This window comes from Gavialis gangeticus, unplaced genomic scaffold (genome assembly GCF_001723915.1).
Source record: "Gavialis gangeticus isolate Ggan-Ray unplaced genomic scaffold, GavGan_comp1, whole genome shotgun sequence".
NCBI classification, from domain to species: domain Eukaryota; kingdom Metazoa; phylum Chordata; order Crocodylia; family Gavialidae; genus Gavialis; species Gavialis gangeticus.
In genome coordinates this window covers 5801145-5814105 of record NW_017729016.1, presented here as the reverse complement: position 1 = coordinate 5814105, position 12961 = coordinate 5801145, and the positions used below count along the sequence as shown (strand labels likewise).

Sequence of the window (12961 nt, the reverse complement as noted above, 5' to 3'; positions counted from 1 at the left end):
CATAAGGTGTCTCTGCAGCAAGATAACCAGTTGTGCTGGAGGGAAGGTGTCCCCAGGCCACAAAGTGATTCCCCATTTCTAACTGGCTGTGGCTCCTGGAGGATCTTAGAGGAACCCACAACTTCCTCTCCCCAGCCAACACGCTGCCTCCTGGCAGGGCAAGAGGCTATTGGGTGAGATGTTCCCTTGCACCAGCTGTTGTCCCAGGGGGCAGCCTTTGTGCACTGGCTCCACATTTTCCAGCTAGAGCCCAGGTTTTCTATGGCTCAGGCCTCCCTGCCTGCATGAGGGGTGAGATCTCCAGCACTTTGAGGCAGTGCAGCAGGTATGTGCCTGCTCACACTCATGCTGGAGCCTTCATCAATTGAAGTTGCTCACCCTGCTCACCTGCATTTGCCCGATTATTACCAAGGAGCTTAGACTGACAGCGGGGCAGAACAGCCTCCCATGGTTCGCTCTGCAGACTCCAGAGCCACAGTGCTGGGTGGGACAAAGCACGTGGGCACAGTGCTCACCCTGGCTGTGCTCAGCCTCTCTTGCAGATTGCCCAGCTGACATTTCAGGACCAGCAGGGCTCCCTGGTGAACCAGTCAGCTGTTGTGGACCAGTCCAGGAGCACCATCACTTACTATGTGACTTCGCCGAGTAACCGCACAGCTGTGGTGCTGTTTGACAGCCGGAATGTGAGTGGCCGTCACCGGCTGACTGTGCTCTGCATAAAAGGGTGGGGGGGGGAGAGCAATCCTGCAATTGCAACAGCCAATTTAGGGACCATGCCTCAGGGAGCTGTGACTAAAGCTTGCTCAGCTCTGCCAGGTATCCTGAGTGTGGGGTGTGGACAAGAGTTGGGGATTCCTCTGCCTTGGTTCCCCTGCTTTACCTGTGGCAAGTTTGGGTGTGATGTCTTGTGTTGGGTCAGGCTTGATGGTGGTTTTTCAAAGAGGTTAGATTATGGATTTGTATAAGGTAGTTTGGATAGGGATGATCCTGCCTCAGGCAGGGGGTTGGACTAGATATGACCTCTGGAGGTCCCTTGCAGCCTGACTTTTCTGTGATTCCAGCCTGAGAAAGTCCATTTGGTTTTTTAGCGGCTCATGTCTGCTGTTACAAGTAGCTGCAGGCTAGGCCTTGAGGCAGGCAGCCACACACAGGTTGGAGTGACCCTGGATGCCTCGCACCCATTCAGTGCTTTCCTCTCCTCTGATGTAATTTAGCAGATACAAATGAGAACCACTAGTACGATGTCACCACCAGCTTGCACGGAGGTTTCTTTGCACTGTGGAGCCTACTAGGGAAGTCGCTACTGTCTGTTCTGCAGACTCCCACCACTGATCTGCCACCATGGCTCACTCCAGATCTGCTGTTTCCAAGGCATGCTCATTCCTACTGAGAGGCAACCCATGTTGCTTTATTAAAAACATATCCCAATGAAGGGCCAGGAGTGTTCAAGCTAAGATCTCAGCAGTGGCTAAGTGCTGTGCACACACAGGCTGTCTGTCAATAAAATGGACCTTTCTGTGTCCCTTCCTTCCGCCCCGCAGGGCTATGTCTGTTACAAACCTGCAGAGCAAAGTGCGTGTTTCCTGCAGAGGATGGACCATCAGGACCTGGAGAACATCCAGCTGTCTTTCAACGTGTCTGCGCACAGGGTGAGCAGGGATGTGACTTTTGCAGAGGGGTGGTTGGACTGCGGGGAAATGAAGGGCCCTCAGCATCACAGAGGCCTCTCTTCTCTGAGTCCCCTGCACCAGGTTCACGTGTTCCCAGGGAGCGCTCTTCTTTATTGAAGTGAGATGGGGCAAGTGAAGTCAAATCCATTAGGTCTTCCAGCTGTGATGCCTCTCTGCTGTTTGTACTTTCTGAGGAAGGAGTTATTCTTAGGAGAAGTGCGTCCCTTAATTCTGCCCGTCAATAGCAGCCCAGCTGGAGTCTGACTGCGTGGTTTACACTCAACTGGAAGGAAGTAATCGATGGAGTTTTTATTGATTGAATGTCTTTTGTATGAAGCAGGAGTGGGGGAGGAAGGGCAGGACACCAGTGCCATGTGGGTTTGAAGTCACCACGCTTTCAAAAAATCCAATCCTGCTGGATTTGGTTACCTGCTAACGATAACTCCAGGGAACAGGAAACAAAGGGTGTTTTGTTAGCAAAGCCACAGCGAAATAAGTTGGAGTAATGATGTCTAACAACCCTCTGAACAGAATGTTAATGGGTTTCATAGCGGGGAGAGGTGCAGATTCTGTTTCAGGAAGACAGAGGGCCCCATTTTTGATGACTCGAAAGCAGATGCCAAGCCTTGGGCAGGCGGCTGGATTCCTTTACCTTGTTATTGCGGGGAGGGGGGGGAGCTTAAGGCCGCTTGTCCTTTGACTGCCTCTTCTCATCCCCACACTGAGCAGTCAGGAGCACTCGGCACAAACAGCAGCAGGAACAAGAGACCCATGAGAACGCTGTTAACCACATGCAGCCAGGGAAGAGGCCCCTGGGATGGAAGCCATAGTCTGGCTCTCAGGCCTCTGAGAAGTGAAGGAAGAATGCTGTTTCCCTGCTCTCGTGACCAGCTGTGCTGCCTCTGCATTAGCCAGGCAATCAGGAGAGGGGTTCCTCCCATCCCCAGGGGCTCACCCTTCCAGCTCTTCGATTTCTGACTCCTGCACAGATGCAGGATTTTGATCCCTTGCCCATTCCAAATGCTCACCTCATTCAGCCTCTTCTAGAAACCCTCCCAGCAAAGATGCTACAGCTTCTCCAGGTACTCTGCTCCACGCTTCTACACTTCCCCCTGCCATGCCCTGGGCATCAACCCAGGGAGGTGCACGTACAAGGCCAAGGCTCCAACCCCTCCAGTCAGAGCCATGTCAGCTAGTGAGACGGACTTGCAAGCTCTGCGATGATCCCCATGTGTAAAGTAGGGGGTGTGAAATTTACTCCCAACTGAGCTGCACTGGCAGAGCCATGTGTGCAAGGTGCGTGTGGCTGTAGTAGGGGACTCAGAGCTGCATGGTTATAGTGATCCACATACCTGATGGCAAATGGAGCTCTCATTGCCCGAGGCAACATCCTGGGAAAGAGAAAATCCCCTGTATGGAAAACTCCCTAGCCAGCGTGCAGCCTTGGAAGGGGCACCCTGTAGCCAGAGGGCAGGTCCCCGTGAGGTGGCAGCACAGGGAGACTGAGGATTCTCTACAAGGCCTCTCATGCTTGTCACATGAGCAGACAGCACTCTCAGGAAGCCTGTGTGGAAACCACCCTAGGAAGCAGAAGTGCCTGGTGAGGACAAGGTTCTCCCTTGCACCATGTAACTGGGTGGCCTTTTTTTCAGGATGATCCACGGCTGCTCCAGAACAACCAAACCAAGTACCTCCAAGAGTTCCTGGGGATTGTGGCCGTTGCACCGGTGGACCCTGCAGGTGTGGGGGAAGCCGTCCAAGCCCTCTGTGAACAGGGCTCCATTTACTGGGTCAGGAAAGGGAATGGTAAGTGGGAGGAATTACCTTCTGAAGGAGGTGGAGACATCACTACTACTCCAGCACCCAGGGAGAAGCCCGGCTCAGCCAGGAACCAGGGAAACAGAGCAGCATGGGTGATTTTGAGTGTGTGTCAGGCAAAAGCTGTCCCTTTACAGGAGAGAGATATTTAGTGACCTTTATGCAGGGGAAGGGTGCTGCACAGATGGCCTCCAGGCTTGAAGCACATCTCTAGGGCAGCAGACAGCGAGGGCTGTACTAACAGAAGCCTTCCTGTCCACACCAGGTAGAGCATTGAGTCCCCACTTAGAGCAGACACCCTCCACTGATGAGTCTCCACAGCCCATCCAGTCATGTCCTCTCTGCTCGGGCCCAATGAGGGCATCAGCTGTAGGGGCTCTCCGCGACAGCTCAGCAGGCACCGCCAAAATCAAATGCGTCCATTTTCAGCAGTCACCGAGTGCCCTCAGCAGCTCCACAGGTTAATGTCCACTCTCACCGACTGACAGCCGCCCACCAGAGCTGGCACTGCTTTATCTGAACCAGTCCCCAAGAACTAGAAGGGCCTTGATCTCAGGGCTCCACCAGGGCCTTGCTACACAACCAGCCTTGCTTACAAGGCCTTTCCCCCACTTGCTCTTTTGGCAGGGCCTGGGAAGCAGCGGCTGATTTACCTGTGTATCGACATCTGCTTCCCAAGCAACATCTGTGTGTCCATCTGTTTCTACTACCTTCCTGAGTAAGCCCGGCAGCCAGGGGACCCACCTCCCCCACCACTCACTCCTCATCATACTTGAACTCCCGGGAAGCCTCTGAGTTAAACACACACGTTGGCAGCTAAGTTCTTCAGCTCATTCCTACACGAGATGCCCCACGAGGCTGCCTGCACGGTGCTGCTCAAGGGAGGGCAGGAGAGAGCCAGAGGGTTATGATGACAGGCGCCCATTTCCGACCTTGTCAGTATGTACATTTTATTTACAATCGTGCTCCTTGGCCATGCCCTTTAGATCAGCAGCTGTTAGGCAAGGGTATACCTTTGTTCCACACTGTAGGAGTAGGGCTTCTTAAAGCTTTGCAGCTGCCTGCACCACTGGTCAGCCGCTGAACCGGGTACACTTGAGTCCATCCAAGCCCATCTTCCATCAAGCCTGTAAAGCAGTGAATAAACCAATTGCAACAGAAGAGAAGGCCTGTGCTTCCTGTCCCTCCCCTGCACACTCCATTATGCAACTCCAAGCTGAGAGATGCCCAGGGCGGCTGCCCTGCTAACACAGGAACTTCCTGGGGGTGTAATTCAGCAGTCAGTGCTGCAGACACCAAGCTGGGGGGGGAGGCAGGTCCCGTGCGGTGTGCTATCCCACCCACTGTGACCCATGATAGGTCCCAGGCTGGGGGGCAGTTGTCCTTCTTTTCAAGGAAATACTTCACTGAGTGCATTTCCTAACCAGCAAAGGGTGCTGGCTGATGGCATCATTCAGCACATCGCAGGCTCGGGCCCTTACCTGTCCTCACACCTGCTATCCCAACACACTGTCATTGAAGGCGAGGCAGACGACAGCTTTCTGGTGGCCGCTGTATTCCCTCTTGATTTCGCCCGTCTCCACACACCAAAGCCGGGCCAAGTTATCCGAGGAAGCTGGAATGGTAAACAAGGAGAGGCTGAATGCAAAATACCTGCCCATTCTCTCCTGCAAAGAACCCCAGCTCCTTGCTTTGCTAGCCCAGCGCACCAGAGCGCCTGGCAGTGGCAGACAGGGCAGGGAGCCTTCTATCACAGTGTGCATCTGCCCAAACCGGGTTTCCAATATTCCTGAGGGATGTGCAATGCAGTGGTAAATACCACGTGGCCATTTAGATTTGAGGCTGCTCTTCCACCAAATGAAACAAATACAGTGTGCCCTACGGGTCGAGAGATTCCCTGCTACAAACAGGATGAGGCAGAATGGCGCCAGCCACAGACATTGCCTTTGTTACTGCGTAGAGTTTTACCCTGGATATTACTGTAGAGTAACTTTACTGCCTGGTAAAGCAGACAGACAATGTGTTCTGCATGGTAACTTTCTCATGTAGTGAAGCCACAGCACATTTCTTGAGTGGTATCTGAGCCATCTGCTGTGAACTTGGGCTGTACACTGGGTGCTCACTCCAGCCCTATGATGCAGTAAAGTCAGTTTATTATATGGCAGATGTGCCACATGCCCACACCCAAAGGGAGTTAAGTTGGACACGCAGCAGAGCAGAGCAGCATGCTCATAACCAGCTCGCGTGTTCACAGAACTGTAGAAAATGAGGGTTGGAAGTGAGCTCAGGGGTCATCTAGTCCAACCCCCTGCTCAAAGCAGGGGAAGGAAAGGGATCCACCTCCCAGCCCCACAGGTGTCCTTGGGAGTTGATGGGGAAAATCTGCCTTTCAAATCCCCAGGCACCCACAGCACAGACCAGCAAACCCTGTGGCCCCAGTCAGGCTCAACAGCCAGCTGCACAGAGGACCCCAGTATCTTACCAGTGACGATATACTGCGAGTCCCCAGAGAAGGCACAGTCCCACATCCAGCCCCGAGAGGTTTCCCCTGGGTTGTTACTCTTGATACTCAGTTCTGTCATTAGTGAGAAATTGGAAGTCCTCCAGATCTTACAGGTCTGGTCTGCAGAGCACGTAGCTAAGAGCCTGGAGGGGAGCGATGCAGGAGCGTGGTCAGGATTCATTTCCTTGCTACCATGGGATGCTCCCCGCAGTGGCTCTGGAAACGTGACACACTGCGGGGCCTAGCACAGAGACAGCACAGTCTGCCAGGAGCCGCAGACCCCCCTGGCCAGCCCCCATGCTGGAGGAGAAGGGCTACTATTTGCCCCACCTCTTGTGAAGCACAGGGCTGAGAAAAGGACAGGCCAGGTTTATGGGCTCAGAGCAGTCAGTACATTGCTCCTCAGGCTATGTGCTACCCATGCCGAACTCGTGAAGCGACAACTGGGCACTAGGTGAGAGGCCAGACTGATCGCTCAGCTGTTGCCTTCTCCGCTTCCTGCTGCTGGGAGGAGGAAATGGAGCCAGACCTGCATCAGCAGCTGGGGCCCCCGCTGGTCTCCTGAGACCCAGTCTGAAAGGCTGGCTTTGTTCAAGGCTGGGGCAGAGCAGCGAGCTGGCAGCACTCACGTGGAGTCGGGGCTGAACTTGCACTGGAGGGCATAGCGGTTGTGCGCTGGGATCTTGGTCTTAGGGATGAGCTGAGTCACCTCCTCCCCGATGCCACCGGTTAAATTCCAGACGTAGCAGTTCCCCTGCAGACAGAGAGGAGCTGGCTGCTAGGCTGGACCGCAAGGGGCACGAGGGATGCAGGCAACAGCCACGAGCACTCCCGGCTGCCCCAGAGTGCAGCGAGCTCTGTGCAACGGATGTGCCGAGAAGCCTGCGGCAGGACGAACGGCAGAACTGCTGCAGCCCTGGCTACTCCGCTCCTAGGGCTCCAGTTGGACTCACCGAACTGTTGACAGCCGCCATGTAACTGGCGTCAGGGTCGATGTGAACTGAATTGACAGAAACTTCTGGCTCGGGAATCAGCTGCTCGTTGTGGTCTGTTTTCAGGTCCCAGATGTGAATAGCACCACTCTGATCCCCGACGATTAGCTCAGCCTGCAAAGGACCAAGTCACAATTTGCAAATAGGAAACAGAAAAGGCAGTGCAGAGAGTGCCTGCACCTAAGTGCATCCAGTGCAGCCATCGATCTGGCCCAGATGTTCCTGTTCTGCCCAGACAGTCATCAGGACGATGGCACTTTGGATCTGCAGCTGCTTGCAGATTCTTACCACGCTGCAATCTAAATAAGCCTTATCCCCGTTTTACAGATAGGGAAACTGAGCCAAGGAGGCATTTTTAGAAGTGTACACTAAGTTTCTGGGCCCAGCTCCAGACCTCTTGAGCCCAATTTCCAGAATTGTCCAGCAGCTGTGACCCACCGAAGCCAGCCATGCTTGGCACCCCTGAAAACCCAGCAATGGAAGCTTTCTAACTCAATGGATCCTTCTGGCATTTATGGCCTACATAACTTTCTCAGTCAGGGAGCAGATCCAACCAAGAGCCGTGGTTGGGATTTAAGAGCCTGGGCTCCCAGTCGTGCTCAGACCACTACACAACGCTGTCCCTCTCCATTAAGATTCTGGCTTTTATCAGTGGTGTGCACCAGCAACATTGCACTGAACCATGGATCAGTCTTGTCCTGTGCCCACCAGCATGTAACAGCCTGCCTTGGAGGAAGAGGACCACTGCCCAAAACATACCCAAATCCAGTGTGTAGGGCAGAGGTCCCTCCCTGGCCACCTGCAATGCTCAGATTGCACCCTGAACCCTGAAAGGGGCTGCCCCCTCCTAGTATGTGTAGACACAGCTGCAGAAGAGGTCACTGAACTGACAACAATCCCCTGGCAGTGCTTGATAGCAGCTGTGAGCTGCTCAGGCTGACGACACCCCACACAGGTATCCCCAACTTAGTCCGATTCGCTCCAGAATAAAGGCCATAACACGGCAATGTCTGCTTGGCCATGTTCTCAAATGCAAATTCCTGCACGACAGCTGACACCGATACAACATGTAGCCTTCCTGACGTGCCGACACCACACAACTGTTCGTGCTAATGAGGCAAAGGTCACGTCCGATCTGAAGTAAAACACGGGTCTTGCAAAGGAGCATTTCCGCAGCGTCCTCCTAAAAGAGGAACAGTTTGTTTTGCAAGACGCATCAATCCTTTGCTGCACTGTTTGCAGCCCAGACGTTGCCACACTGGGCTGGCACGTAAGGATGTGAAAGTAACAAGAGAGTTGTGTGACACAAGGGAAGCCAAAGGGACGATTTGCACTGAGCTGAGTAAAATACAACACCAATTCCGTTTTTCCCTGATTATAGGAATTAGGGGTACTTAGCCCAATAGTAACAGAAATTAAAGCACATTGCAGAAAGTGCAACTTAAACGTTTCTGCTCCAAGAAACAGGGAACGATCTGTAAATTTGTTTATGCCACTCTGTCCTCGAAAGAATCCAGGGGGCAATCCTGTTTTAAGACTGAAAAGGGAAACTATAGTTTCAGTTCCCTTTTTCTCTATCCTCCCGCACAAGGGAAGTTTTGCATTCATAAGCAGAGAGGGAGGGAACGCACTTCCACGGAGCAGGTCCCAAGGTCTCAGTTCAACCTAAGTCAACAGGCTGATACTCCCACGGGACCCAGAGGCAAAGAGCTCAGGTAATAAATGACAGAATCACACACAGCGATACCATCTAGTGCTTGGAGCAGCACTGAGCAATCACAAGGGTTTCGATCACCCGCCTGTACTCAAGGGTACGCTTCTCTGTGTGGATTCAGGGGGTTTTCTCAGCTGCCAGATATAGGAAACTCTTTCAATTTTGACCAACATCTGTGTCTGGTACTTAATGCTGAGACAGGAGCTCACACCTAGCAAGTTCAAGTCCTGTCAGAGCAGCAAACAAGTCCATTTAGAAAACACAATGTTCTGCAATGACTGCCAGTCATGTATCCCGTCAGGTTTCTAGTCGGGAGACGCAGAACATCTGTAGCAGCCTCCCCGAGCCTAGCAAGTGCAGAACGGTGTGCGTTTACCTGGTTAGGATGCAAGCAGACACAATTAATAGGAGCATTCACTTGGAAAATACGTTGGCACTGAAGGTTACGTGACCTGCAACAGAATGAACACAAACAAGAAGAGTCAGAGAAGCAGCTGCAATGAGATCTCCTGCTTCCCTCAGGCCTGTACCAGCTCCCTGCCGCCCCTGCAGGTGCCGAAGAGGGCTTGCTCGCTGCATGCAAGGGCGCTGCTGGGTGGGAGGTGAAGCCTGCCGGCCCCACCTGCAACTTCCAAAGGGATCGGCGGGAGGCAGAAGGCCATCACCCAAACCAGCCAGGACCCCTGGGCTAAACCAGAAGCACCAGGGAATAGTTAAAGATCACAAATGGACAAGACCTGGCTTTTACCTCTTATCCACGATGCCGCCAGCAGCCTCTGAGCACCAGAAGCGGTGCAATACTGATTCAGAGGAAAGACACTGACCCCCTCGTTCTGGGTGGCCCCCCTGGATGTCTCCCAGCCAAGTACTGCCCCGTGGCTGCTGGCTACGGTCATGGCTCAGAGGGTTTATGGAGACAGGAGATGCGTCCCAAGAGGGAACCCCCACGGAGCAGCGCCGGCCTCAGCGGGTACCTCAGGTCCCATATCCTCGCCATGCAGTCCTCGCCTCCTGTGTACATCCAGCGGCCGTCTTCGTGAAACCCGACGGAGGTGATGTTCTTGCTTACGCCATCGTAATTAATGACCGGGTTGGGGTTGTTCGAGTTCAGGTCGTACATCCGAATGTGCTGGTAACCTGGAGGCCACAATGACAATGAGCAGGGACCCAGACGTACATGGCAGGTGTCAGACACATCGGCCAAAGCCCCCTCTGCGAAGGGCCACCCGACCTTGGTAGAAGGCAGGCTGTCCCCACATCACCCTGCCCAGCAGGGTCTGCGGGTCCCAGAGCACACACACTCGTCATAGGGCTCCAGGGAGGTGAGCCCTGGCGAACCACACATGAGCAGTAACTGCATGTCTGAGCATGTAGCCGGGGGCACCACAGCTGGATCACATGCACGAGGGTGAAGTCACCACACACCAGTTGGAAACCAATACCAGAAACCACCAAACAGACTCCTCTCCTCCCTGCATGCCCCCAACTCGGGCGTGGGAACGCGGGCAGGGCTCACCTGCAGCAGCGATCATGCTGCGGTCCGGGGTGATCTCCAGAGCATTCACTTGCTAGAGGTGCTGGTTAAGGTTGACAAGAGAAAGTAAGTACCTCTACAGCAGGAGAAAGCACTCCCTTGAATTCACCCTGCCTGGAGAAACCTCAGCCTAGCGGGGGCTTCTCACCGGGCATCCTTTCCTTGGGAACAATCTAGACTGGAAAGGGAAGCTTGGCGCACCACCGCGTGCCGGACGTTTCATGCCAAAGAGCGCATCTGATGACTCCAACATGGCAGGACACGTCAGCCTGCTCTGTCCGCCCCACAAAGGCCTGGCCCGATTCCAGCTCTACACTTTCCCTTCAAACACCATCCGCTGACCGCTCCTCTCTACCTTTGCCGCCCTTGTCTCCTCAAACTCCACAAAGTTTAGCTCAGCCTCGACAGCACTGCTGCAAGGAAAATGTCTAACCGTAGAGAGATCTTTGCTTTGCCCCACGCCCTGGTCAGAGGGTCGGAAGGTACGAGGCTCTACAAGGACCTTCAGAAGAGACGACAGATGCCGGGCATCGCTGGGCCTGCTTCCCGATGCAGAAAGAGTAGCTTTGGCTCACTGAATGTGTGTACACGTGGTGGGGGCAATGAGTCTGCACTCTCACCCCCTCCTTTCCCAGCCACTGTTCACTCCAGCTTTTCTTGCCTCACTCTTGTCCTCTGACTCCTGCCCCTATTTATTTTCCCTCCTCTTTGGCTTTTATTGGAGCAGAAAACCAGGCTGCGTAGTGTCTGCTCATTCCCTGCCCAGCCACCAACTTAATCCATGACCAAGCCAAAAGACTCTAACCGGTGACATGGGCCGAGCGACTGCCCTGAATTCGTTCTTGTCTGACCTGCAGAGTATCACCGAGGAAGAACATCCCTCCAGGAGCTGAGTGATGCTTGGGGTGCAGGATCCACTGGTAAGCTGTCCCAACAGTGAATCCTTCAAAGACTTCTGCCTCGTTTCTAACCTTCATTCCTCTAGCTCCAAATCCAGCCTCTGGATCCTGTTAGACCTTGGTCTGCCCATCCACGAGGTGCCTCTCAGTGACCCTCTTCCTTCCCTTTAAGCTCAACAGGCAGCAGTTTCTCACTCACGGGCAAGTCCCCAACCCCTTAGTCAATCTCACAGTCCCTCTCTTCACCTTCCCAACCCATCCACAGCCTCCTTGGGCCGCAGACACCAGAACAGGATGCAGGGGATGCGCCCGCGTGTGGTACAGGGGAAAAGGAACCTCCTCCCCGCCTGTCTGATGTCAAGCTGGCCACGTCGAACAGCGACTGTCCTGTCTGTATCCAGTTTACCAGCAATCCTGATCGCCCCGTACTAGGCCTGTCCTCTTTGTTATTCACCATTCCCCCCATTTTGGGGGTTATCTGCAAACTGTACTGCAAGAGGCTGTCAGGATTTTGCACTAATCTAGGAAAACCAGAGTCTGAGGCAATGTCATGGCATGGTCAGGAGAGGGCAAAATTACCCCACCTTTGGACAGGTCCTACAAAAACACTTTTTCCACCCCTCTTTACTGGGTACACACGCAGAGGTGGGACGGGGGGTTTCCTTTATATTTGACCCAACAAACTAACTCAGACTCAGTTGTGGTCCATAACTCTGCTGTCTCCTCCATCATTAGGCCCATTTCCTGACACACTACAAATGTAATGCATGCAATATAATGACGTGAGTCAGTCGTTGCTACTGTCGCAGCTTTTGGGAGGTTCCAGCTGCTGACGAGAGTCCAGATCGAAGCTCAGACCAAGAGTTTGAACTGTGCGTTACAGGTGAGCCAAGCTAGAGGGTCTCGCCCCTACGCTCAGAGTCAGACCGGCGCTGCATTGGGGTCAGGAAGGAACTTGGCCCCTGGTCAGATTGGTACGGATGGGAGAGGGGGTGTTTCTTTCCCCTGTAGCAGGTGTGGCCTCTATTTAGGATTTCTTAAGCAGATATTAAAACCTCGTGCAGAAGCAGCACGTTGGCTGCAGCGGTCCCCCTGCTATACCGATGGCATCTTAGGGTGTGATATGTTGTGTTGGGTTGGGGTAACTGTAGCTTTGCCAGGAGGTTGGACAATGGATCGGTCTGGGATGGTTTGCACAGGGCTGGTCCTGCCTCAGGCAGTGGCTGGACTAGAGGTGACCTCTGCAGGTCCCTTCCAGCCCCGCTGAACTTTGGGTCCTGGCAATCCCTTCTTTCCTCTCAGGACAGGCTACGTGGGGAATTAAACCAATGCCAGGGCTCTCCGCCCCTACCAGAGCCCATGACCCGTCAGAGGCGCCAGGGCTGCGGGCCCCGTGCAGGCGCGAGGAGGATACAGAGTCTTGGTGCTGGACGGTGCGGGTGCAGATCCCGCTGTGCGCCTGCCAGAACCGCACTGTGTGGTCGTAGCCGGCGGTCGCCAGGATCACGGGGTCGCTGCCCACGGTGCCCTGCGCTGTGTTCATGGTGGGGGCCTGATGGGGGGAGTTGAAAAGAAGGTCGTTGGTGCGGATCCCAGCAATGCCCCAGCTCAACACAGAGGTGGACACCACAGCCCCCACCCAGGGCACGTGGTGAGCATCTCCCCCCGCCCCCATGCACACTCCCATCACACCTGCACAGAGGTGCCAGGCACACCTGTGCATGAGCCCTGGCCTACCCCAGGCAGCAGGTCACCCAGGTAGATCCCAGTGCTCCGGACCCCCCTATCGCAACAGCCCCCCACTGCAACTACCCCACACCTCTGATTATCC

The 12961-nt window shown here is 54.2% G+C and overlaps 2 protein-coding genes across 3 annotated transcripts in view; one reads left to right on the top strand and one right to left on the bottom strand.

The window, feature by feature from the left end:
• Positions 1-4317, top strand: part of BRICD5 (BRICHOS domain containing 5) — a 12234-nt gene extending 7917 nt beyond the window's left edge. The window contains exons 3-6 of the mRNA XM_019512755.1: positions 531-683; positions 1542-1649; positions 3323-3476; positions 4116-4317. Coding sequence (XP_019368300.1) covers positions 531-683; positions 1542-1649; positions 3323-3476; positions 4116-4210 — 510 coding nt within the window. The 3' untranslated portion in view covers positions 4211-4317. The remainder of the gene's footprint in view (positions 1-530; positions 684-1541; positions 1650-3322; positions 3477-4115) is intronic.
• Positions 4318-4417: 100 nt separating this feature from the next.
• MLST8 (MTOR associated protein, LST8 homolog) overlaps positions 4418-12961 on the bottom strand; it is a 9160-nt gene continuing 616 nt past the window's right edge. For both annotated transcript variants that reach the window (XM_019512753.1, XM_019512754.1), the window contains exons 2-10: positions 12545-12682; positions 10214-10265; positions 9672-9834; positions 9074-9149; positions 6945-7097; positions 6621-6745; positions 5971-6134; positions 4970-5103; positions 4418-4615 (exon numbers count right to left, since the gene is read on the bottom strand). In XM_019512753.1, the coding sequence (XP_019368298.1) occupies positions 4985-5103; positions 5971-6134; positions 6621-6745; positions 6945-7097; positions 9074-9149; positions 9672-9834; positions 10214-10265; positions 12545-12682 (990 nt within the window). In that variant the 3' untranslated portion in view covers positions 4418-4615; positions 4970-4984. The remainder of the gene's footprint in view (positions 4616-4969; positions 5104-5970; positions 6135-6620; positions 6746-6944; positions 7098-9073; positions 9150-9671; positions 9835-10213; positions 10266-12544; positions 12683-12961) is intronic.